At 41.6% G+C, this 27,060-nt stretch overlaps 1 protein-coding gene across 1 annotated transcript; it reads left to right on the top strand.

Annotated features, from left to right (window-relative positions):
- Positions 1 to 1,835: 1,835 nt before the first annotated feature.
- Positions 1,836 to 26,593, top strand: LOC139720145 (DNA-directed RNA polymerase II subunit RPB1-like). The gene is made up of 27 exons (XM_071631515.1): positions 1,836 to 2,061; positions 4,025 to 4,178; positions 4,794 to 4,909; positions 6,377 to 6,556; positions 7,212 to 7,493; positions 7,962 to 8,123; positions 8,566 to 8,786; positions 9,225 to 9,357; positions 9,951 to 10,075; positions 10,642 to 10,852; positions 12,879 to 13,088; positions 13,814 to 13,951; positions 14,423 to 14,623; positions 15,119 to 15,247; positions 15,493 to 15,715; positions 16,101 to 16,311; positions 16,894 to 17,038; positions 17,802 to 17,907; positions 18,489 to 18,694; positions 19,222 to 19,446; positions 19,959 to 20,306; positions 20,782 to 20,886; positions 21,534 to 21,716; positions 22,138 to 22,341; positions 23,048 to 23,225; positions 24,007 to 24,126; positions 25,431 to 26,593. The coding sequence occupies exons 1-27, from the start codon at positions 1,975 to 1,977 to the stop codon at positions 26,591 to 26,593; spliced, it is 5,766 nt and encodes a 1,921-aa protein (XP_071487616.1). The 5' UTR covers positions 1,836 to 1,974.
- Positions 26,594 to 27,060: the final 467 nt, after the last annotated feature.

Genomic DNA, 27,060 nt, shown 5'->3' with positions numbered 1-27,060 from the left:
AATTTCCTCACATGCACTTGTTTGGGTATAATTGGATTAAATTCCCCTTTAATAAATGAAGAAAAATCATTTAACTAAATCAGTATGAAAGAGTGAATAACAATGTTATCGAATCAGGATGTTTCACATGTTTTCACAAAACACTGATATCAGCAACAATAATCACATACGTCATCGGTTTGCAGGTATCCCATCAACATCCTAGCTTTTTTGTCATTTAGGGCCTATACTTGAAATCAATAACGATAGGTGTTTGTTTGCTTGTTTTTCTGTTGATTTATCATGTTCTGCATGTTTCCTCGAAAAAAAATTGATCACAAAATAGTTCAATAATAAGACATATCATTTTGTAAAACTTTGTGAATAAACAAAATCATGCAGCAATTTATAGTTACCTGCACTTGTGGTTTTTTGAATCTACATGATAGATTGTGTCTACTTCATCTTGCCAATAGGAAATGTAACACAGAAAAAAAGTGAAGAAAACCGCTTTCAGAAGTTATGCAATTGATGCTTGGCAATGTCATTATTCTATTTTGGATATAGGCATTGTCTTATTGAGGCCGGAGTTAAGATCAAGGGGTTTGTCCTATCAAAAAAAAATAATAATAATAAAAATAAAATAAAAATAACTTTCTGAGAAATTTCTTTGTAATTAGCCTTTAATGTTTTAGATATGAGACATAAAGAATTGATATGTTATAAGAGTTACTTTAATAGAGATGTTTGATGGTGCATACAAAAATATTACAAAATTTGATTAACAACTTTTAAACATATCGTCATAAATCATGTTAGCCGAACTTTCACTGAGTGATTCACCAAACAATGTATTACATTTACACTGCAGGTGGAAAAAAAAAAAAAAAGGTCTTCAGCTCATCTTTCTCATTCCAACTTCCGAGTTTCTTCAGCCATGTTATACTCCTGCCTGTGCAAATGTGAGAACATGAAATTATAATGCCTATGGATATTAATAATGATGACATAGCCTAGCATAGCAGCTTCTGATGGCGGTTTCCTTCATTTTTCTGTCTTATATCACATCAATTCTTTATGTCTCAGTTGTGGTTAAGCTGTTGTGTTATCGTTTTTTGTTTGTTTATCTGCTTTCTGTTTTACAGATCTAGAGCTAAGTGCCTACCGTGCGCTGATAAATGCAAAAGCGACGATAGGGGGCGTTACTCTCGAAAAATCACTCGACACGGAAGTTGTTGTTGTTGTTGATGTTGTTATTATTGTTGTTGTTGTTGTTGTTGTTGTTGTTGTTGTTGTTGTTGTTGTTGTTGTTGTTGGGATTTTGTATGTTTTGGCTGTTGTTGTTGTTTATCTTTCTTTTTGTTTCTTTTCTCCCCGGTCGAGCCCACTGCTGTTGTTTGAATAGAAAAAGAAAAGAAGAGAGAGAAAAATGGGACCCAAGCAATTAAAAAATGATAATAAATTTACAATAGTAAGAACAAGATTTTTTGCAATGGGGTAAGCAAACTGATGGTAGATAATATCTGGAAAAATTGAAATCTGACATGAAATAACATTAGTCCTACTTACTGACTTTGATAGTTTTACATTCTCGTCATGCAAGTTCCAACAGAATAAAACATAAACAAAATACAATACTACAATTAATTTACTAGTATTACAATGTAATCGTATTTCTCGATTACGCCATATCCGCAACCCGCATTTGCAGTGCATTGAAATAAGGAAACCCGTCACGAGAAAAAAGGCTATAAATACAGCAACAGCAATTTGTGCATCAGTCAGTCGCTCTGTCAGCGACGGGCAGAGAAGCCTTTTCTAATCTGCACGGAGTGATTACCAAATAGTAGTAGTAGCCTTGTGAAATGGTGTGATAAACTTTCACTTTGTACCTCTTTCTCTTGTTGGCTAGGTTGCTTGAACGTAAACGTTGACCGAGTATTGCCTATTTTGTGTCGCAGTTGACAGTCTTCAAACGTCCAAACTCATCGGAAAATGGCGACTCTTCAGTTTCACGATTCTAAAGCGCCGATGCGCAACGTACGGCGTGTGCAATTCGGTATCCTCAGTCCAGATGAGTTGGTAAATACAGCACTCTTGACAAAGTCTTGAACTTATTGCTTCTTGTTTTAGCAGTACAGGACAATCATGAACCTAATATCACACAATTAGAATTCTAGACCCTTCTTTATACTTGTAAACTGTGTCATGATCTTGACTTTTGCCGTAATTTTAGATGAGTTGAACGGGTTAAATAGATTGATGACAGTGATGTGGCACTCGGTGCGGATCCCCGTCATTTTATAGTGTTGGCAATGAATGTATGATACACTCGCAGCTCGGCGGCATGGTTGTGTAGCATGCACTGAGCTGTGTCTGCTGCGATGCAGCAATGTAAAAATCCAAAGCAAAGGGCGCTAGTCTTTGGCCATGCAATGCAATGTAGACAAGCCCCGTGCAGGCTTAGTGCTTGGTAGATAATTCCCAACATTCACAACAATGCACAAAGACTCGAGTCCATTATTATGTAGAGTGTACCGTACTTGTACTGCGCGCGCTGGGGGCCGACTTTACCCGCTAGGCCGAGTTTACCCATAACTACGGTATTTAAACTTTGTTGAAGTAAATTGGTTGTCAGAAAGCATCAATATAAATTGTGGATTTTGACTTGGGTAGATGCGACGTACAAGCGAGGAATTTTCAAACACTTCAAACAACACTCTGCGTTGTCACTCGAAACACCTCTCTCACTCCACGACTCGTAGAACGTCTATGAGATCGAGAGATCTAGAATGTAGAAATCTAACTAGATCTACTTGTAGCTTTGCTTTGCCTCAGTTAGCCTGCGCCTGACTTTTCACAATTTATTAGTCTAACGTTAGAGTACATGTAAAAGCCCCAATTTTCAGACACTTAAGCTTTTTTGCAATATTTGTTCAACTCAAATGATACTCTAGTCTACAAAATTATGTTCTATATCTATTATATAATGTAGCACTGTAGGCTTATGGTAAATATATCAACCTATTTTTTTCCCAATATTGATTTTGTTAAATAGATCATAAAATTTCACAGAATCAACAAAATATTATCACCTTGTCAATTCCCCAAAATTCGGACAGCCTCTCCAAAATTCGGACACGTGTGCAATGTCAATACGCATACAAAGCCGCTGAAAAATCCGCGCGCGCCACAGACCTTGTCGGCGCAAGGTTGCATCGGGGACGTTGCGGCGCCCGTTCGTGTCCGAATTTTGGGGACTCTGCACTTGCATTCAGCCCCTGTAACATTACATTTATTCACTGCATCGGCACGTACGGAGATTTTGTTTTTCTTTTGTATTTTTGAGGATACCATCACACTCTGAGCTTGCGATAAGCGAAAAATCTCGCTAACACTGCGTTGTCCCTGTGTTAGTGGACGGTGTAATTTTTCAATTTTTAGCGCTTTTTTTTTCTTTACACGGGACCTACATTGTAATTCGTGCGTGCTTTGGAAAAGTCGCGCTGATTCTGCGTTTTGACGGCAAAATTTGGGATTTTAGATGGATTTTGGGAGGTGACTCGGGCATTTTCCCGTGGTGAACGAGTGTGCCAGTATGTGAAACGATGTGATATGCGTGTGTTGTGACAGAAGAATTTGCTGGCTTGTGGTATTGAAGTGGTAAGTGTCCGGATTTTGGAAGCCGGCCGAAAATTGGGGTTCTTACTCTAGAACCTAATTTGAACAAATTCCAAAAGGCATTAATTTTACAGTAGGTTCTACACTCCCATTATAAAGAACACAGTTATAGAAAATAATGAACTTCTATTCACAAAGCAATAAAAATTCAGGCTACATCATTATCCTGTCTTTTTTATTATTTATTTGTTCAGTTGGAACAAAATTTCGACGTACACTTGCACTGACTTGTAACGAAAGAAAATTGCTGGTCACAAGGACTTCGTTGTAAAAGGGTCCACTGTACCAGCCATTGCCCATACTGACCATAGTTTAAAGATGTATTTCTGAGTGAAGATTAATGTCGTACTCTTTGATTTTGCAGAGGCGTATGTCCGTGACAGAGGGAGGCATCCGTTACTCTGAAGTGATGGAGGCAGGCAAACCTAAGCTGGGAGGTTTGATGGACCCCAGACAGGGAGCCATTGACCGGACGTCAAGATGCCAGACCTGTGCCTGTAACCAGACGGACTGTCCTGGTAGGAAACTCTTTCATTGCACCATCGATCATTTCATTTTATCGAGTAGAAAGTAATTGCCCTTGTCAAACATATTAGAATGGCCATGGATAAATGAATCTAGCAGTGTGTAATTGAGTTTCCCAAGTTGTGGAATTAATGCTTTGTATAAGCCAGGAGTTGGTAAGGGCAAGGAAACTGCAATTCTAATATAGTTAATACCCATACATTTATATGACTGACTGTTCATTCCAGAAAGGAAACAATTTCCTGGCTTCTTGTGAGATGCTTAGATTCCACTCAATGTAACATTTTGATAAAAGACTCAAACCTTTTCCTCATCTGGTAACCTTGGCCCTGTTGCATAAAAGTTGATATCAAATATGAGTACCGACCTCTGAATACTTAGTTTTTATTGACTGATACCTGAATATTTATTATTTTCTAACATACATTTGATTGCATCATTTTTATGCAACAGGGCCCGGGTTTCGTAACACTGCTGAGCTGTTTCCTTTTATCAGTTAGCAATCATTGCTTTCTTATATCAAATACAGCTTATTCAAGGAATTTCGTGTATGTTCTATATTCTGTAGTGAGTTTGATGTATCATATCAATTTTGTTTTAATCCTCAGGTCACTTTGGCCACATGGAGCTGGCCAAGCCAGTGTTCCATATTGGATTTTTGACCAAGAGCATCAAGGTTCTGCGATGTGTGTGCTTCTTCTGCTCCAAGTTGCTTGTCGATGCTGTGAGTGGTTACATTTGTACAGTGGAAACTCGATATAACGAGATGGTCGGGACCGAGTCATTTTCCTCGTTATAGCCGATATCTCGTTATATCAGTAGGCATAAAAGAAGGCATAAAATAAAGACATTAATCTGCACATGTCTGATGTGGGACTACCCATCATATTTCAATCAATACTGATAACTTGATATTGTGTGTGAGGGAATTACTCACCTTTATGGGTAAGAAGATGTTTTTCGCCAAGGAAATCCAATATCAAGACTGTGTTTCTTATTAATTGTAGACGTTTGAATTTGTAAATTTATATAGCTTGCGATTGTATCAAGATCGTCTGTGGATTGGTATGTGGTTATCGTATGGGTGTGTGTTGTGTGGAAAGCTTCAATATGGTCTTCACAATGCTGTGTGTGTATGTAACACATTCTGTATGTACATTATGACTGCGTGTGTGTGAAGACGGGGAATTCCCTAAGTAGAAGGCCAATCACAGCATCAGATTGCCTCACACCTGCTAAACGTCACGATGATGTCATGTATACATATGGCGGTCCCACCACATTTTCTGCATGTATCAGTGTGCGTGCACACGGTAAGACACACACACACTTCACACGTACAACATGCAGTGCTAGCTGGAGTGCACTGAAGAAAATGATTATGTGTGTACAAGACAGTTTTTGGCGCATCAAGCTTTACAATCTCGGAAGATGATAGCACAGGCGAAGTAAAGCTTTACCGAAGGCATTTTGCTTTACCTCGCTATAGCAGGTTTGATTTACTATGTTTTTCTTTGTTTGGAAGTCACAAAATTTATCTCGTTATAGCAGTTATTTCGTTATAGCCGATCTCGCTATAAGAGTAGCATTTTACATAGACTTGTGTGGAAGGAAAGTTGGGACCGAGAAAATTTCCTCGTTATAACCGATATCTCGTTATAGCAGTGTTCGTTATACCGAGTTTCCCCTGTAGCTTCTTGTAATTGTCTCCCCAGTTTATCATTTGCGTGTGAAATCCGCCCACGCGGCTGGGAATACTCTGCCAAATATTCAAAGATGTTTTATGTCATCTACTTTATATATAAGGGGGAAAAATAACAGAAAGAAAGAAAGACCTGTATACTTGATATACCCAATCCTTAAATGGGCTGGCCAGTCTGTTACTTTATTGTTGCGGTCGCACAGCATTTGAGATACCAAAACTCACTTGACTGGTATATAAATCAATATATTGCAAAGCCTTTTGACATCCTGTATAGCATTCACAATTCAAAAAGTAATAGTAGTATTGTCCAAATATTCAAATAGATCAGTCAGTGCAATTATTTATTATTGTTGAAAGTTATATTGGTTTAATGGTCCTAAATTCACCTGTGATAGTATAAATTTATTGGTTTTATCATCATTTTCTGAGAGATAGGGGGAAAAGAAAGCATGTTAAGTGTAGAAACTAAATTCTTATTTACTGCAGAATCACCCAAAGATCAAGGAGATAATTGCAAAAACAAAGGGGCAGCCGAGAAAGCGGCTGGCTCACGTGTACGATCTGTGCCGCAAGAAGAAGTTGTGCGAAGGAGGAGAGGAGATGGACCAGACGTTTGATGCAGAACTGGCAAGGAGGGATGGGGAGGAGACTGTGGAGAAGAAAGTGGTGAGATTGTTGGGATACTGATAATGCTTTCTGGGGTTTAACCCTCTTTTCAGGGATTCTTACTGCAAAATCTTATCAAGTACAGAATGTTATTCTGTGGTTGGAAATGATCAGAAACACCTGGATATGGAGAATGGTGTATGTGATCTGCAAAGCTTATGTTCAACTTTCTTTCATTATTGCGTGAGAGAAATATCGTTATGAAGGAAAAGATCGTGCAGATTGCCATATTTTGTAGAATGAGAATACGATAAAAGTCACCTTAATATGAAGAGTTAGCAATAACGGTTTGTGTTCTGCCTTTTTGTGTTTACTGTGAGAAAGAATAACCACGTAAGGCAGGGCTCATCACTTATTTTTTTTTTTTCTGTGGTGGCTCATTTGGTCCTTTAATACCTTTGAATTTGAAGATTAAGTGGCATAAGGGCTATTTATTCAGAGATGACAGGAGTGCAAATTGTAGTGTGCAGCAAGCATGCATAAAGTATTTTCAAATTTCTGTGGTCTATGTGATAAACAATATATTGTATGAACAGTTGTGAATATGTGTACTTAATGTAGAGTACATATTCAGTGTAAGTTATATTTTGATACGCTGTTAAGTTACAGTCAATGCGTGATTCAATCTGACACTGTCTTCAATCACCAATTCCAGAGTCACGGTGGTTGCGGGCGATTTCAGCCACAGATCCGCCGCAGCGGTCTGGACCTCACTGCAGAGTGGAAGCACACCAACGAGGACTCCCAAGAGAAGAAGATAGCACTCACTGCAGAGCGCGTCCATGAGATCTTCAAACGCATCACGGAAGAGGAGTGCATCGCCCTGGGCATGGACCCAAAGTTCACCCGCCCCGACTGGATGATCATCACAGTTCTCCCAGTCCCACCCCTGTGTGTCAGACCAGCAGTGGTCATGTTTGGCTCCACCAGAAATCAGGTGATTCTTCAAATAGTGCATGCTGTGCCTGTGTAAGGGTCCAGCTCTGAAAAAAGGGCCATTATCCTTTTATAGTCCTGAGGTTTGTTATTTCATCTTTTTAATAGCACATACAAAGTGTATCTCCCAATGAATTGTATCGATAGAGGAAGTTGATGATTGTATTCTCTTTGCATTGGCTTTAATGTTAACACGTTTTTGCCATCAGTTTCAACCAAGCATGATTTAATACAACCAAATCCTCTAATCCCAGACAGTTCAAGCATGATTCTTTTTAAAATTTATTTATTTATTTATTTATTTTTTAATGATTCATTGCAAAACTTTCCTACTTGAATGAATTTTACATGTTGGCCCTGAAATAGATCTGTCGAGTGCATTTAAGTGCATTAAAAACCTAGCCCAGTTCTGATTGCAAGTCACACACTTTCAAACATCTATTTGTTAATGTTTGTTGTTCCAATACAGGATGATCTCACGCACAAGTTAGCGGACATCATGAAGGTCAACAATCAGCTCAGGCGCAATGAGCAGAACGGGGCAGCAGCACACATCATAGCTGAAGATGCCAAGATGTTGCAGTTCCATGTCGCCACACTAATTGATAATGAGTTGCCAGGACTTCCCAGGGTGAGCTCTCCAGAATAGCTGCTCGTAGACTTGGGACAACACAGGAGCTGTTTAAAATATGTTTATACTTGCTTTGAAATGCAAGCTTGTTGTGAAGAACATGTTATGTGCCAGTAAAGAAAAATCTCAGCTCACTGGTTAGTTCTCCTAAACAGGGGCAAAGGAGATGTTCAAATGAATGTTTTCTTTGCAGTGGAAGCATGTAACAAAGAGTTCACAGAGCATACTCATTGCAAGTACAAATTATATCTTAATTAGCAGTCATGATGTCTGCATTGCAAAATGGATTGACATTCCATCTTGGAAAAAAAAATATTGTAAAGGGGGTGGGTAGGAAAAATATATGGCATTTTAGGTAAGTCTGGTATAGAGTACAGAAGGGGAATGAAGGCAACTAGAACACATGCTTTCAAGTAATTACCTTCTGTTGGCATTCTTTCAGGCCATGCAAAAGTCTGGGAGACCGCTCAAGTCTATCAAGCAGCGGCTAAAGGCCAAAGAGGGTCGTATTCGTGGTAACCTCATGGGGAAGCGTGTGGACTTCTCTGCCCGTGCTGTCATCACGCCAGACCCCAACTTAATGATTGATCAAGTGGGTGTGCCCAGGACCATCGCCACTAACCTGACCTACCCTGAGATCGTCACACCCTTCAATATTGCAAAGTGAGTGTGTGTGTGTGTGTGTGTGTGTGTGTGTGTGTTACTGGAGAGGAAGATTGCTCTTATTTTGTGTTGCACAGTAAATTCATTGTAACTAAAACAACAACAATTGAAAAAAAAACAAACAAACCTGTGGTTCAAAGTTTTGGCACAAAATTCAAGAAGTAAAATAGAGTAAACGCTTGCATGATGCAAAGCAATTACAATATAAGATCATGGCATCACATCTATCAAATAGGAAATGATTATCACCTAGAGAATCAGTATTTTACAATTTATACATTTACGACGATACCAATTGCAATGATCTTAAAAACATGCTCTTCCCATTCTACTTTTCTGGATTTCATACCTGATTGTGTTGATTGTATTACCTTGAATATTCTTTGTTCACATGAGAACACATTTTGGTCTAAAGCATGACTGTATCATCTTCTTCAGGTTGCAAGAACTTGTTTCCAGAGGTCACAACCAGTACCCAGGAGCCAAGTACATCATCCGTGATAATGGTGAGAGAGTCGATCTCAGATTTCACCCCAAGCCCAGCGATCTCCATCTTCAGTGTGGCTACAAGGTAATGCTCTACTATTTAACAACCTTAATGAACTTGAATTACCGGTAATTACACTAGACGGATCCCTGCACACACTCAAACCTGCCTGTACAGAGCAACCAAATCAAGGCTTGATTCAAGCGAGTCAATTGTACAGGGCACTTGCTGATGAAGTGAATGTATAATCACTGGCTTGATTGTCAGATGACTTGAGGTAGGAAAATGTCTGGCTTTGTCACTTGTGTAAGAATCGATGCATATGTGAGCTGTTTTACAGTGCAGTGTGCTGTATTAAGGTTTTGATCCTGATCACAGACTTTCTATGTAGCAGAATATCACTATGTGATTGTGATAAATTAATTTCCAAAACATCATAATGTGGTTCCCAAGACAGACAGATGTGTTTGCACTCTGAAATGTCAGACTTCAAAGCTAGCTTCTGTCACCATGTTTATGGTACCAGGAGCAAAGTGGTGAATTCTTCACTTTTCTGGGGCTTGTATACTAAGTATAGAAAAAGGAGGAGGAGAGAGGAGGGAGCTGTCAGTGAATGATGACTAACTTAACCTTGTCACTCACACGTTATTGCCTATTTGTACTTTTCTCTTGCCAAGGTTGAGAGGCATCTCCGAGATGATGACGTGGTTATCTTCAATCGCCAACCAACCCTCCACAAAATGTCCATGATGGGTCACAGGGTCAAGATCTTGACGTGGTCCACCTTCCGTCTCAACCTCAGGTAAATATCCTCAGTTGTGTTCTGACCATTGTTGCATTATTACAAGTAAAGCCAAAGAATTGTTGAAGGATGAAGTTACAGAGCTACCAAATGTCCCAGACTCTAAAGGAAGCTACTTCAGACATTGACTATCTTTTCACGTCTAGACCAAGAAAATGTAAACACCTCCCTGTCCTTGGAATTATTTTGCCTGTTGAGATGCACGCAAGAAACAAGTATGTCCATGAAAGCCTTTGGGAATCTTCCTGAGTTGATTTAAAATATTGTCTGCCCTGGAATTACATGAACAGAGATTGACTGAAAAATAAAAAGGTGGCTGCTTCAAGTCATGCAGGCTAAGCCCCGGCAAAGATGTTGGGATTTCGTAGATAATTGAAAAGCAAGGAATAATTTTTCTTATGAAAACGGTGGTTTTTGCCAAGTGGTGTTGTAATAGTAGGGGTTCTAGTAGTACTGGAATGAAAGTTTAAAGCAAGTGCTGTGCTAATGGGTTCTGTTTGAGCCGTGCCCATGCATAGCTTTAGCTGTAAGTGCTTTATGTTCAATCTGTCTCCATCTCTTTCAAGTGTGACAACCCCTTACAATGCCGACTTTGACGGTGACGAGATGAACCTCCACGTGCCCCAGTCGATGGAAACGAGGGCAGAGGTCACAGAGATCATCATGGTGCCCCGCCAGGTCATCACACCCCAGTCCAACCGCCCTGTCATGGGTATCGTGCAGGACTCCCTCTGTGCCATCAGGAAGTTTACTAAGAGGGACGTCATGATCGACAAGGTAAAGGATAAAGAGCCATCCGTACCCTCCCACGCAGTTCCGAAAAAACACATGTTCACAACCAGTAATACTTAAATTTTGTGTGTTGTGTGAATTCTCGCTATCGCCAATGACGTAAAAAGTGCCCGGATGTTGATGTAAGCGTCATTTACGGTGCATTATGGGATAGTCCGGTAGCAAAGTCACTTCCGTTCGTACGCGCGTGATACGTGACTAATGCTATTTACACACACAACCGACTGTATTCTACGTGTACTTCCTGTTTTCTCGACTTCAATTACAGCTTTAATATGATTTGAAATTTCTCCATTCTTAAGAAATTGCTGTTAATACGACTATTGGTTGTTGCTGCGAAGCTGCCATGTGTTGTTCGCACGACAATAAATGAAAAAAATCTGCAGAAATAGGACCCTTACTGGCATGCGAGATGTGACGTGGCCGCGTGGGTGAAGTTTGCGGGTGACTCCACAGCGCAATACGTGCACGCGCGACTTACTAGTAGTGGTAGTAGGCCTAGTGCCTACGTACTTACTTGGAAGAAGTTGCTTCGGAGACATGATAAGTTCGAGATCACGGTTCATTCCCGATTGTGTTCGCGACATTTCGACAGAGAACAAATAAAAAAAAGATGGGCATTCCATGACGATATCCAGGTGGGTGAATATTTTCCAGCATATTTTCAGCGTATGCAGAGATGACTGATCTATGATGTGCACATCGATCGCATGATCAAGCAGTACGCTGTAGCGGTATGTGTTAGCTTTAAAGGACAAGTTCACCTTTATAGACATGTGGGTTGAGTGAATGCAGCAATATTAGTAGAACACATCAATGAGAGTTCGAGGAAAATCGGACAATCCGTTCAAAAGTTATGAATTTTTAAAGTATCTGTGCAATCACTGCTGGAGGAGAAGACTACTACAGTGTATGATGTCACATGCGTACAACAATATAATGAAAATAACAAGAGAATTTCACAAAACTTGACTTTTTGAATAAAGTGCACATTTCTTCGACATGTTAATGACTTATGTTAGGGGTAATATTATTTCCCCTGACATCTGAAAGAGAGAAGTCAAGTGTTCTTTTATTATGTGAGAAAAGTGAGAATATCTTGAATTTTCTTTATACTTTCTTTATATAGTTGTACTCATATGACATCACAAGCTAAAGTAGTCTTCTCATCAAGCCGTGACTGAGCAGAAACTTCATATATTCATAACTTTTGAACGGATTGTCCTATTTTCCTCAAACTCTCATTGATGTGTTCTACTGATATTGCTGCTTTCACTCAACCCACATGTCTATGAAGGTGAACTTGTCCTTTAATGCGTGCAGTGGTGCATGCTAATGCAAGGCCGGCCGCCGGCCTAGGGCAATTGCATGCGGGGACTACAGTGTACGAGTATGACAGGCCTGGCCACTCGCTGGCTCGGGCAGTAGTACTAGTATCCGTGGTCGGCGCGGCGCTATAGGTAAAGGTACACGTACGCGCACACTAGCGCTGTGCAAATTATGCCCCGCGCCGGAAGTGCCCTTGCTACGAAGTGCACTAAATCTTGACGAAAAAGCCACATCCGGGTACTTTTTATGACATTGGCGATAGCGAGAATTGAAGGTATAGGAAATATACATCAGAGATTGTTTCAATGGGTGGGAAAGTGGCTAATGCATGGCGAGAGACATGCAGTATTCGTCCAAGAGAGGCAGTGATGCACACGTCATATATCAAATTTTTGTGAGATAAATTTTGTCTGAGGATTTTGACAGGATCATATTTTCCAAAATACATCTGTATGCTGTGCGTGATGAGAGCACAAAATGTTTTTCCCACGCTATGCATTGAGATACTTGCAGCTAGCTGGCTAACATATGCTTGTACAGTTTGCATTTTCATTATTGTCATTCACTTGATCAAACTTTTCTTCTTTTTTTTGGGGGGGGGGGGAGGGGCGGGAGATAGAGACTGAGGGAATATATTTTTTTGAAAGACAAATTTTGGGAAATGCTTTTTTCTTGCCCTCAGGCCACCGTCATGAACCTGCTCATGTTCCTGCCCAACTGGGACGGCAAGATCCCCAAGCCAGCCATCCTCAAGCCCAAGCCCCTGTGGACGGGCAAGCAGCTCATGACGCTCATCATCCCCGACAACGTCAATCTGATCCGTGCCCACTCCACCCATCCGGACGGGGAGGACAGGGGACCTTACAAGTGGCTTTCGCCAGGAGACACTAAGGTGACCCATCATCTTCATGCATATTCATCCAGCTTTCAACCTACCCCCCCCCCCCCCCCCCACACACACACACATATACATACATACACACACAATATGAGGGATGTTATCACTGTGTTTGTCCATCAAGATCAGTGTGTATTCTGTAAGAATAAGTGTACACAATTGCTTACCTTTTAGTTTCAAAGCAATAGAAGTTCCTATTTTCTAAGATGCTATTTTTCAGTGCTAAAGAAAAAAGAATGAATGAGGGTCTTTACACACATGGTCATAATGAGGTTGTGCAGTGGATAAGAAGCTTGAAAAGATGAATAGATTGAAGGCAAGCAGCATTTGGCAGGAAATGAAAATGTATATGTAGATGTAGTAGTTTGTATGCTGCCATCTTCAAAGTAGTGCATTACTCTGTACTGGACATTGAAAATATCAATTGTATTTCGTAGCAAGCCCAATTTGAATAGGCATATGTTACTGCATTCAGTGTCGTATATTTCAGAGTCATCGCCCCAGTAGGAACCAGATAATCATTGACGTGTTGTTGTGCAGGCAGAGAGTGTAATCAGTATCGATTCCAGTCGTGACTGAGAGGGACTAACAATTTCACTCGTGGCACTGATGGCCATGCTTCCTTTTTCACCCTGGGTATATAAACATAAATCAGATTTGTGTACTGACATGTAAACACAGGCCATTGATATCCTCTCCAATCGATGATTTTGTCACAGGTGTACATCGTGAATGGAGAGCTGATTACCGGCATCATCTGTAAGAAGACTGTTGGTGCCTCCGGGGGCTCCCTGGGTCACGTCATCTTCATGGAGAGGGGTCACGAGATCGCCAAGGAATTCTACAGTATTGTGCAAGTGAGTACCATTGTGTACCAAATTGAACCAACCCCACACATGTTCTGTGTGGTCCATTACCCTTCGCACTTAAAATAGCAGGCCAGGGTGTTAATGGCTGTTCACATTTCTGGTAAGCCAGTGTAACCTCATGAGATGTTTGCATGTGAGGTATACATGTTGTATCAGAGCAATTACCCATCGGCTAAATACGGGTTTTGTATAGTGGTAGGATTAGAGTAAAAACTAGGGTTTGGCTTAGGCTTAGGCTTAGGTTAAGGTGTAGGTTTAGGTGTAGGGTTGAGAGTTTTGGTCACGATTAGGATTAGGGCCAGGGGAAGGGTCTGGGGTAATTGGCCGGGGAGTAATTGCCCTAGATTATACACGTAAACACACAAGGAAGAATTTATCGGTAATTCAATGTGTTCTGCAGCCATCATTGTCAGTCCACAAATGTCATATGTGGAACTCCTTCAACTCTTCTTCAAACAGGTGTTGGTGAACAACTGGCTTCTCCTGGAAGGGCACTCCATCGGTATTGGTGACTGTATCGCCGATGCCAAGACATATCAGGACATTCAGAACACCATCCGCAAGGCCAAGCAGGAAGTGATAGAGGTCATTGAGAAGGCTCACAACGATGAGCTGACCCCAACGCCAGGAAACACTCTGAGGCAGACTTTTGAGAATCAGGTGAGAACTTGGAAGGAAAGGATATATGTCTTGGGTAACAAACATACTGCCAGTGAGATTGTTTTAGAGAGAGCTGGGGCTCTTTGTTAATGGATGCCTTAGTGACATTGAAGTCTAGTTGCACATGAGTGGATTTTGGTAAGGAAGATGTGGGTAAACATAAATGGGAAGCAGACTGTTTGAATACAAACAAAATTTTATGTGATTTTGACAGATATTTAACAATGGATGCATATGGCATGTGGCAGTTTCATAAAATATCCTTCCACAGAGTAAGACCAGCTTCAGGAAAAGTGTTAACAACTGAACTTTGTACTGAGGGGAGTTTGAGGGTTCAACTGAGGAACGTATCTGGACTATCAGTGCCCTTATGAAAATACAGAAAATTGCACGCAGAAGTAAAAAGAAAAAGAAAAAAGAAAAAAAAAAGAAAGAAAGCAGAGAGTATGTACCATAAAATCCCTATAACTTTTCTTTTTTTCTTACCTGTCACAGGTGAACAGAATCCTGAACGAAGCTCGTGACAAGACCGGTGGCAGTGCCCAGAAGAGTTTGTCTGAGTTCAACAACTTTAAGACTATGGTGGTAGCTGGCTCCAAGGGATCCAAAATCAACATCTCTCAGGTGAGCCTATTGTTCAAGTACTCCACCTCTGTCCTCTTCATCTACATGGAGGCAAAGTGTCTGCTGCCACAAAAGACTGCAATATTCCTATGAGAGATTTCATGAATGAAACAACTGTGCACTACGCCAGAAGTAGTCTGGTTTTCTGTTACACTTAAATGAATAAGATGCCTCTCTATTTTGTGGCTCATGTGAGGTACATATATGGGGATTTTCATTCTTCAATCTTTTTTCACCCATCATAGGTTATTGCCTGTGTGGGACAGCAGAATGTTGAGGGTAAGCGTATCCCGTTTGGCTTCCGCCACCGCACCCTGCCTCACTTCATCAAGGACGACTACGGTCCCGAGAGTAGAGGATTTGTGGAGAACTCGTACCTTGCCGGTCTCACCCCCTCAGAGATGTTCTTCCATGCCATGGGAGGTCGAGAGGGTCTCATTGATACCGCTGTGAAGACTGCCGAGACTGGTGAGGCTAGCACTCATTGATAGTTGTTTTATAGTACAAGTTGGGCAAGCAAATGAGAACTGCTTTGGCCTCCGTACGTGGCTATTTATGGCATGTATAGAGAATACTGTCAAATTGACTTGTCAGAAAACATTCAGAATTTCAAAATGCATCAAAGAGTTGTGTATGGATAAAGGGACTACAAGATCAGAGAAAATGGGAATGTCTGAAAACATAACAGCAATTTCTATGCCATCGTCCTGTATACCGTAGTCAAAAAATTTCTCGGACTTTATGGTCCCATCGCCCAGAGTAATTTTGCATCTATGTAGTGATAATAATGGTGCTACTGCATTTAGAGTGAAAAACAACTAATCACATTTTTTCTGTGCACAATGTTTGACAGGTTACATCCAGCGACGTCTGATCAAAGCTATGGAGAGTGTCATGGTACGCTATGATGGCACCTGCAGAAACAGCAACGACCATCTGGTGCAGCTGAGGTATGGGGAAGACGGACTGGACGGAGCATCGGTAGAGTTCCAGAACCTGGCCACGCTGAAACCATCTCACAAAGACTTTGAGAAACGCTTCAAGTTTGACTACTCTAACGAGAAGTGAGTAGGGACAGATTCAACCTCTTGGGTATTTATACTTGGGTTATGGTAATGTTTTTTGCTTCTGTCTGGAGGGAAATACAAATTCCAATGATGTTTCTAATTGTGCACCTTAGCAGCCCAGTTTCAGTCCTGTATCCCAGGATATGCTTATTCTGTGGCTATTATGTCTCTGAGATAGTAAATGAGCCACAATCATACTCATGGTGTCGTCTGTTATCATCCCAATACCTTTCCTCCAAGGGACATCTGTTGAGAGAGCTTACATGATTCAAAATGTAGTGTAGGTCTGTGCTAGTTGTCTTGGTATACTAGTATTACAGATGCAGTGCACTCCCTTTATAACGAACACGGTTAAAATGAAATAAAACTGCAACGCTATCCGCTCAGTGTTTTTATTGTTTATTTGTTCCATTGTAACGAAATTTCGATATAACGAAAGAAAAGTGCCAGTCCCGAGGACTTCGTTATAATGGGAGTCCACTGTATTTTGTCATACATTTGATTGTCCTTTGAGAGATTGTTGGCCATACTGTTTAATCAGTGACTGAACCATCATGGTGTGTCCTTTCTTACTGGCAGGATGCTGAGGCGCTGCTTCAATGAGAAAATTGTGAGGGATGTGGTTGCCAACGCCCACGTTCACATGGAGCTGGAGAAGGAGTTTGAACAACTGAGGGAGGACAGAGAGATTCTACGCAAAATCTTCCCCAAGGGAGAGAGCAAGGTGAGTGGAAATCTCCGAATTGCACATTGAATGTCCAGTCATGGCATGTGTATATCACAGCCCTTGATAAATTCATTTCTTTTCTTTCTTTTTTTCGTAAGTTGTTCTGGCCCAGCTGTAGTCATGGTGATGAGTGGACATGTTTCACTGTCGAGTCTGTCTTAAAATCTTCTGTTTCATCATTTGAATTTATTATTCAGCTTGTGATGACAATCACAATATGCCATAGTTCATTGGAAGAGACAAGAATGCTCACAATCCAGTACATGTATGAGTGAAAGATAGCTATAGATATGTTGGTCACAGATATTTCTTAAAGGCGCGTAGTCCCGGTTGGTGCAGGGGCGCTGTTGATGATACTGCCGATCACCGTTAGCATTGATACAAAGATTGCTGAAGTTGAGCTGTCATCAAGAGTAGGGCATGTAGGTGTTGCTAGGCAACGTTGCTTTCGTTGTCTTCTCTCCGCAGTCTGCAGTAATGCCAGGATGCGTGCTTATGTGATTCTAGTATGACGTCACAAAAGAAGTTTGCTAAAGCTGTCATCCCCCTCAGCCGAATCATGAGCCGAAGTGTAATCGGACCACTGACTACAGTGGATCAGTCTTCTTCGGACTCGGGGGGAAATGGGTCAATGCGTAAGCGCTGAAGAGGAGTCAATAGCATAGGTCTCTATAGGAAACTTGTGCCGTGCGCCCGCATACATATTCAACTAAACCACTGGGACCATGTGCCTTAACCATTTGTGTGTTTTGTTTTCCAGGTGGCCCTCCCATGCAACTTGGATCGTATGATCTGGAATGCTCAGCAGATCTTCCACATCAACACGAGACAGCCATCAGATCTGCATCCCATCCAAGTAGTTGAAGGTACAGAGTTTGGTCTGATCACATTCCTGACGTGACACTCTAATGAGGCAACAGCAGATTTAGAAGGAAAAAGGAGGCTACTTGTTGTAGTATAAGATACACTTTGAAAAAAAAAAAATTAGTTATTACAGTGGATTTTCCTGAGGTGAGACAAAGAATTTTATACACCCTGCACTGGGAGATAGCAGTCAAAGAAAGTAGATACGTCATGTATTTTCCTTATTCCTCCCACTTTAGGATAGTGAAGATTAAGCAGGTTAAATATATGCAGAAAAACACTCCAGAAGATGGCACGAGAAGTTTGAGATGTTTTGTAATATACTCTTTGAAGTCATATACCTGTGGGAAAAAAAAATAACATGTCAAATATTCTGTTATGGAGATGTAACTCAACACAACAATATAATGAGAGCTGCAAGTCAAGATTTTGAATGGTAAGTTGGCAGGAAAAATAGTCTGGGTGGTTCCATGACCTAGGGCAGTTCATCTGGTAGACTGGTGTAGGATTTTCCATGCAGTGTGGAAGCCCAGTTGATTTGATAATGCTCTTGATCCCTGCCGCCTCAACTGTACCCCTTCAGGTATTCGTGAGCTGAAGAAGAAGCTGCTGGTGGTGAAGGGAGAGGACCGCATCAGTCGGCAGGCCCAGGAGAACGCCACCTTCCTGATCAACGCCCTTGTCCGCTCCACCTTCTGCTCCTCCCGAGTGGCCATTGAACACCACCTGTCACCAGAGTCCTTTGAGTGGCTCCTGGGAGAGATTGAAACTCGCTTCCTACAGTCCCAGGTGAGGCATTTGGCTGCCTTCAAACAGAGATGATAGTATACCATTTAATCTCTTATCTACAGAGAACTGTGGTCATGTGTCCCCCCTGTGAGATTATAAGTCAGAAGACTTCAAGAGGTCAAGTAAATGAAGAGTTACCCTGAAGTAGTCATTTCTAATGAATTGCCTGTAGTAAACAGACACACCAATAACCTAACTACAACATAGTGTAAATGCAAGTGAAAGTATTTCAAATTTTGAGAAATGCCTATTATGATGTTAGTCAAAAAAAAATAAAAATCTAATGTCCATCCTTCAGGCTCTTTAAAGTGGCAGTCATGTTTACATATGCATGTACATAGTTACTCAGTGTTTAGATGGCTTTCATTCCTGAAATTATTTAATATGTCAAGCCTGAAACTTAATGTACTTCATTAACTGTATGTACATAAAAAATGAAAGAAAGATCATACATAGCATAAGAATGTCAGAACGACAGGCAGTGTGTGGGTCACAAATGGTACAAATCGTATGTTGTCTTTTCGTAGGCTGCTCCGGGTGAAATGATAGGCGCCCTCGCTGCCCAGTCGCTGGGAGAGCCTGCCACCCAGATGACACTGAACACCTTTCATTTTGCCGGTGTGTCTGCCAAGAACGTCACCCTGGGAGTGCCCCGCCTCAAAGAGATCATCAACATCTCCAAGAAGCCCAAGACCCCGTCCCTCACCTGCTTCCTGCTGGGCAAGGCAGCTCGAGATGCCGAGCGGGCAAAGGTGGGTGTGACCCTCAACATCCCCTTCCTTGCTTGAATCCATAGTTCAGAGATGTTGGTCTCTCAGAGTCGGGGGTATTTTGAAACCGCAAAGTTTTTAAAAGTCAACCACCACCATTAACTCTTCAGCAAGCAAGATGAAGAAGAATTGCACAGACTGTTTACTTCACATATTTCCATGCATTTTAACATTACCCTCATGAAATCTTAGTGATTATGCCACAGGGCGTAACGGTTGTGTAAAGTTGTCATTTTCATAATTCGGCTGTATGTGGTTCACCATAATGCAATTATTATGTATGAGAACAGTCACATTGCATTTGTGTTATGGAAAGTTGCCAGTTCGGTGTATGTTTAATCTGCAGATATGGGAGTGACTTTCGAAACGATGACATTCACTGGACCTTAGATGGTGCATTTATCATGCTTTGTTGGTTTAGGATATTGCTTTGGTCAGAGATTTGAATGAAACAAACAATGTATGCATAAATTTGTGCTTGGCCTCTCCCACAGGATATCCTATGTCGCCTGGAGCACACCACTCTGCGCAAGGTGACTGCCAACACGGCCATCTACTATGACCCTGAGCCGCAGAACACGGTGATCGCCGAGGACCAGGACTGGGTCAACCTCTACTACATGATGCCTGACTTTGACCCCACACGCATCTCGCCGTGGCTGCTTCGGGTGGAGCTGGACCGCAAGAGGATGACCGACCGCAAGCTGAGCATGGAGCAGATTGCAGAGAAGATCAACGCCGGCTTCGGCGATGACCTCAACTGCATCTTCAATGATGACAACGCAGAGAAGCTGGTGTTGAGGATACGCATCATGAATAGTGATGAAAACAAGTTCCAAGATGTAAGACATTTGTAAATGTATAGAGACCTTTTGATGGAGGGTTTATAATTTCAGTGTAGCAGAAGGAAGGAAAGAGGAATGCTTGTATGAATTGTTGCTTTGTCAGTAGTGTGCACTGATGGCTACACTCATAGGTCTGTTATGACTTTGTAGAATATATATGTATCTGTAATGCTGTCTAGACAATTAAACAGTATGCGTAGCCATTTACAATCATAGATTATTGGCATTTACCTCTTATTCAAACCTTTGAACACTTTTCAGTTAGACAAGGTTACTTAAGTGGCAAAAAGAAAGTCTTATTCTGTGACTGTAAAGCATTGATATTGTACTATTGTTTGACATTATGGATATTAACCACCTAAGTTTTGACCCCACAATGTGCAGTAGACGTGCAGATTCTCACATAATGGAGTCCTCTTGTTCCAGAGTTAATCTCACAAACCTCATACTTGTATTTTCTCTTTCCAAACAGGAGGAGGAACAGGTTGACAAGATGGAAGATGATGTTTTCCTGAGGTGCATCGAATCCAACATGCTAACGGACATGACACTGCAGGGCATTGAACAGATCAGCAAGGTATGCATATTGGATGGACAATTCCAGTTGCTATGTTCCAGTCCTCTTCGTTATTTGTGTGTGTGTGTTTGTAGTTTCCCAAGTGGGACCATGAATTTATGACAACATTTGGTACTACTCACATTTCATAGCAGCTTACTGCAGCAAATGTGTAAGGTTTAGTTTGGGTTTCGTTTTGTTTTATTTGTTTGGTGTATGTTGGGGGGTACCTGCAGTCATTAACTTTGAACATGCATGCACAAAACAAGGAAAAACTGATAACCAGATTTGTTTATGATGTATTGTTGCTATTCATCCTTCCCCAAAGTGATTTACAGGAATGGCTTCAAGTGGGTGTTGCACAGGAAGGATTTAGACTATCTGTTTTATATCTATTTTCACACAGCATATGTTCTGTTTGATGCATTTGAGGAAGATTACCTCACATTTGTACTAATTTGGAAATAATAATACTCGTGTACAGAGATGCATGAAGTCTTATTTTCTCATCTATTCTGTTTGACATAATGAAAAGTTGTTTATGTGACTTATAAATTTGTGGTCGAGTTCTTTTGAAAATTTTTGTTGATGTTTAAAGAACGAGTGTTGAAGTGATAGGCTAATCAGGCATGTACATTACAAGTGATTGCTTCCCTCCTGCCACACAGGTGTACATGCACCTGCCGCAGCAGAACAACAAGAAGCGCATCATCATCACAGAGGAGGGCGAGTTCAAGGCCATCGCCGAGTGGATTCTGGAGACTGACGGAACCAGCATGATGAAGGTCCTCAGCGACTCGGAAGTGGACCCGGTCAGGACATTCTCCAACGACATCTGCGAGATCTTCCAGGTCTGCCGATATGCTGTTACATTAACCTTATGTGACATTAGCAAGCCTGGGAACCTGTTCCGTGTTAAAAAGCAGATAGTTATTTGTCGCTATCTTAGCTCACGTGTGTTGGCTGGTCTTCACATTTGGGTCCAGGTTTATATGCTTAAACATGAAATAATGATGTGTTTTGCTTTGTCCTGTCAGATTTTATAACGACAGCTGCCTGTAAGTGGCCAGCGGGATGTGTGTTATTTTGCTTGGGTAGATTTATGACATAGATGTACAAGTTTGACTCAGCCTTTAGTTATGATGTAGAAATTTGTAGTGCATATGTGTCATGTGACCAAAGGTGTTAGGTAATGACACACCATCAGAACATGTCTTCTTGTGGACTCCTTACTCAACCTTAAGTGTTGGATGTTGTTTTTTTCACTCTCAGGTGCTAGGCATTGAGGCTGTGCGCAAGTCCGTAGAGACAGAAATGAACCATGTGATCTCCTTCGACGGCTCCTACGTCAACTACCGACACTTGGCCCTGCTGTGTGATGTCATGACAGCCAAAGGTCATCTGATGGCCATCACACGTCACGGCATCAACAGGCAAGATGTCGGCGCCCTCATGAGATGCTCATTTGAGGAGACGGTGAGTCAGGGGTTTTTTTTTTTTTTCATGAAGCATTTTTAATTCACAGCCAACCCCGTGTAAATTGTATTTCTGTGGTTTGTAAGATTTTTTTTTTCTCATTTATATATGTGTGTTTACATTTTGTTTTAATACTAGAACTATATTAGGATGATCATCGTGTCAACTTGTCTTTATCATTTATGTGCCAGGGACTTGAGACAATGTGTGCCATGCTGTGTAATTTTCTGTGTCCGTCAGCACCCAAAGCACACAAGGGGTTAAGCCACAAAAAGAAAAAAAAAAGCTGCTTTGTTGGGGGTTGATATTAGAACATGTAAGTGCATAAAAAGTGTGTTTTGTCAGACTTTCCAACCAAATGGACAGCATATGTTAACCAGATAGGAACATGCAGAGTAGAATCAAACAACTCAAAGGTGTTTTTGGTGACCAGCATCTATGGCTTCAGCTCTATGAACTTCATACTGTGTTCATGGATTTACATTGAATGGAATTACAGTGATGACATCCACACTATGGGCATGTCACCTGCTGTTTGAACAAGCTATTTAATGTAATTTTGTGGAAACAGGAGTGCATCACTGCCTTCTTTATATAATTTATGTGGTGCATCATACCACATGTAACAGATAAATGAGTCAATTTAGCACTTTAGGATGATTGGCCATTAACTGTTGTCTCATGTCACTGCCCTGCTGTCCCAAAGGTGGACATTCTGAATGATGCCGCAGCCCACGGAGAGACGGACTACCTCAAGGGAGTGAGTGAGAACATCATGATGGGCAAGCTTGCCTCCCTGGGTACCGGTTCCTTTGACCTCCTTCTGGATGCTGAGAAGTGCAAGCAGGGTATGGAGATCCCCATGGGCATGGGACCAGGATACGGTGAGTGTTGATCTCTGCTTTGTCGCCAAGTCAGTTTCCTTTTTTGGTGCACACCGTCATTATTAAAATTATTGTCTTGCCAAAAAAGTAAAAATTCTGAAGTATTGTTCAGGCCCTCGGTGATAGTGTACATGAAGTGAATTCTCTTGTACTTGGAAATGCTACTTTATGGGCGTATATCGCTGTTTTTAATTTCACGTTATGGTGGTTTTTCAGATATGTAAATATTAATATTAGCTCTATGTTTAGAATATGTGACATATTTGATGAGCATGATCATTTCATGAATTGCAACAATCTTGCTTTTAGTTTACGCCACTATTGCAAACAAGAGTGACAAAATGGCAAAATATGGATTACTCCTTTCCATGATGCAAAATTTTGTGGTTTGCCACCACAGAGATAAGATTGCATATTGAGTTACAAATGGGCAATATTTTGGTGCATGATCATTTCATGAATTACAACAATCTTGCTTGTAGCTTAACTCACTATTGTGAACCAGAGTGACAGAATGGCAAAATATGTATCATCCCTTTCCAGGATGCAAAGTTTGGTGGTTTCTCACCAAGGAGACGATAAAGATTGCATATTGAGTTACAAATAGGCAATATTTTGGTGTGTTCTTGAGTTTTGCATAAAGGTCAATATGCAACATTCAAGAGAAGAAATCCACCAAGAAAGGTTTAGCATATACAGTATGTGTTACCATCTCTTTGACAAAATTATAGTGTGCTTTTTGAGTTGAGCAATATTTAATCTCTTCTTTTTTTTCCACCAGTGGGTATGCCTGGGATGCTGTTTGGTGCCATGGGATCACCATCACAGAGTATGTCACCTCAGATGACACCTTGGAACCAAGGAGGCACACCTGCGTACGGCACCCAGTGGTCACCAATGGGTAAGACTGATACTTAATGACTCTCTAGTATATTTGCCTTCAAAGAATGCATTGATTCGTGGACTTCTCATTATTGGAGACAAACAAGTCAATTTTTGTCGAGCCCACCGGAGGTGAGGGGAGACTAAAGGATTCGCCGGTGGTGTCTGTCCGTCCGTAACGCTACAAAAACTGAAAATTACTTTGACCTGAGTGCTTCAATGTCAATCAAACTTGGAGTGAGGAGTGTTTGTGCAAAGTTACACATATTAGTAAACAGGACAATCACCCTAAGGTCAAAGGTCATAGGCAGGGGTCAACGAACTTTAAGGGGCCAATGTTACGTTTTTACAGCGCGTTTCGATTATGGCTCATAACTTATGCTCGGTATGACTGTTTTCAACCAAACTTTGGTGGTAGATATCTCTTGGGGAGTTGAAGATCACCACATGGTCAAAGGTCACAGGCAGGAGTCAACAAACTTTCAGGGGACCCATTGCGAAATTTTTACGGCACGTTTCTATTATGGATTATAACTTTTGATCATGCTACTGTATAGAAAGGGATGCAGGGAAGGACATGCCAACAACCCAAAAATGTTGCATCACTCATTCATGATACCAAGGTACCAAACTGTCTTCATGTTTTGGAAGTTACAACTTATTTCTCTTTCTTTGAACATTTTCGTCGTTGCCCAGTAATTGTTACTTCACTCTTTTTGAAGTTTCAGTTTCAAGTACTGATTTGTTGTGGTCATCTTTGCTCTGATTAATTAAATTCTAACTTTGCTAATGCTTTCTCTTTCAGATTCTTGTTTGAGTATGTTCTGTTGTTCAACCATATTTATCCACACAGATTAAACTCTCAACACTTTGTTGACTGTGTTTATATATTTCGGCATTTTCCTTTTTTCCTTTTTTTTTTTGCTATTTCTTCATTGTAATGGTGTTAGTGTTTTGTGATGAGAGACATTCATCATGCATATTCAGAAAAATATCTTAACTGTTAGGAATGCTTCATTTCTAAAGTTTTTATTCTCTCTGTTTTGTGTTTGATATATGTGAGGTGTATACAGCTGAATAACAAGAAGTATTCAACATAAAGTCTGTTATTCAATAACAATTGTCAACCAGATGGTTCCACTTTATAAAGCTTAGAAATTACCACAGCTTGATATGTGCTAGGCCACTGTAGCAGAGGGAATTTATTTGAATTTTCCTAGTGAATGTTTCATTAAGCTGTAGGCATGATGATGACTAGATAATCATGCCAGTAATTCAAGGTTTTCAACTATCTAGAATTTTGTTTCTTTTGTGATGATGTAGGTGGAGGTATGACTCCAGGAGGTGCAGGCTTCAGTCCTTCTGCTCAGTCCGATGCGACAGGCTTCAGTCCTGCCTACAGTCCTGCTTGGTCACCACAGCCTCAGTCTCCAAGTTCTCCAGCTGCCAGCCCATACATTCCATCTCCCCTGGGCCCCATGTCACCCAGCTATTCACCAGCCTCGCCTTCCTACCTTCCAGCATCACCTGCTACACCGCAAAGTCCCGGCTATTCACCAACGTCGCCTTCGTATTCACCAACCAGCCCTGGCTACTCGCCAGCCAGCCCGAGTTACTCACCAACAAGCCCAAGTTACTCTCCAACATCACCTAGCTACTCCCCTACAAGCCCGAGCTACAGCCCAACCAGCCCGAGCTACAGTCCAACCAGCCCAAGTTACTCACCAACGTCGCCGAGCTATTCCCCGACCAGCCCAAGCTATAGTCCCACATCTCCCAGCTACTCACCAACAAGTCCAAGTTACAGCCCAACCAGTCCTAGCTACTCACCTACAAGTCCATCATACTCACCAACTTCACCAAGCTACAGCCCAACATCTCCCAGCTACTCTCCAACAAGTCCCAGCTATTCACCCACGAGTCCCAGCTACTCACCAAGTTCACCCAAGTACTCACCCACCAGTCCAAGCTACTCTCCCACCTCGCCAAGTTACAGCCCCACATCTCCAAGCTACTCGCCAACGAGTCCATCATACAGTCCCACTTCACCCAGTTACTCCCCCCAGTCGCCCAGCTACAGCCCTGGCTCCCCCAGCTACTCTCCCTCAAGTCCCAAGTACTCGCCTACTAGTCCCTCTTACAGTCCCACGTCACCCAGCTACAGTCCTACATCGCCTAACTACAGCCCAACCAGTCCCACCTACTCCCCAGCTAGCCCTAGCTATTCTCCCACTAGTCCCAAGTACTCCCCATCAAGCCCCAAGTACTCTCCCACGAGCCCCACCTACTCCCCAACCTCTCCCAAGTACAGCCCAGCCTCGCCTACCTATTCTCCAACCAGTCCCAAGTACAGCCCTAGCTCCCCCACCTACTCGCCAACCAGCCCCAAGGGATCCACCTATTCTCCTACCTCCCCATCCTACTCCCCAACATCGCCATCCTATAGTCCAACAAGTCCAGGCATGGATGATGATGAGGATGATTAGACAAATAGTCCTCAAACAGCTGATCTTGCTTGTTAATGTGCAGAGGCATTTAGTCAAATTATCTGCTTTCTGAAATTTGCCAGCTGCCTGCTGCAGGAAGAGTGTATGTTTTGTGGTATCCAGCTAACAACACAGTCAAGGGTAACCCTTGTGAAATCTTTATGGACAATACTTCAAAGGAAATGTGTGTGCCTGTTATTTACAGTGTGACAATTGAACAGTAGGGCAAGTTCTCCATCATTGGCAAGTTCCCATCATCAGCAGGTTCAGATGTATGTATAGAAAGAATTTGTAATTTTGGATGAGTGTGTTTCTGCAATATCAAGTGCTAACTGTGTATAGGCCATATTTGTGAATGAGCATGCTCCATGAAGATTGTGCCTTTGTTGAGACAAGAGAAGAGTTTGTGGAAGCATCATGCCAATACAATCATTTCCAGCAGTGTACAGATTTTACTGGTGTTCAGT

Source organism: Diadema antillarum, unplaced genomic scaffold (assembly GCF_040938485.1).
Source record: "Diadema antillarum isolate AM-2024a unplaced genomic scaffold, OU_Dant_1.0 scf00000122, whole genome shotgun sequence".
NCBI classification, from domain to species: Eukaryota; Metazoa; Echinodermata; class Echinoidea; order Diadematoida; family Diadematidae; genus Diadema; species Diadema antillarum.
This window is presented reverse-complemented; position numbering and strand designations above follow the sequence as displayed.

Bases quoted from the DNA above. Each gene is read 5' to 3' on its own strand.
- LOC139720145 (XM_071631515.1), top strand. From the start codon at position 1,975: ATGGCGACTCTTCAGTTTCACGATTCTAAAGCGCCGATGCGCAACGTA. The intron at 10,076-10,641 runs GTAAATATCCTC...ATCTCTTTCAAG, and splicing joins ACCTTCCGTCTCAACCTCAG to TGTGACAACCCCTTACAATG. The intron at 17,908-18,488 runs GTACAGAGTTTG...GTACCCCTTCAG, and splicing joins TCCCATCCAAGTAGTTGAAG to GTATTCGTGAGCTGAAGAAG.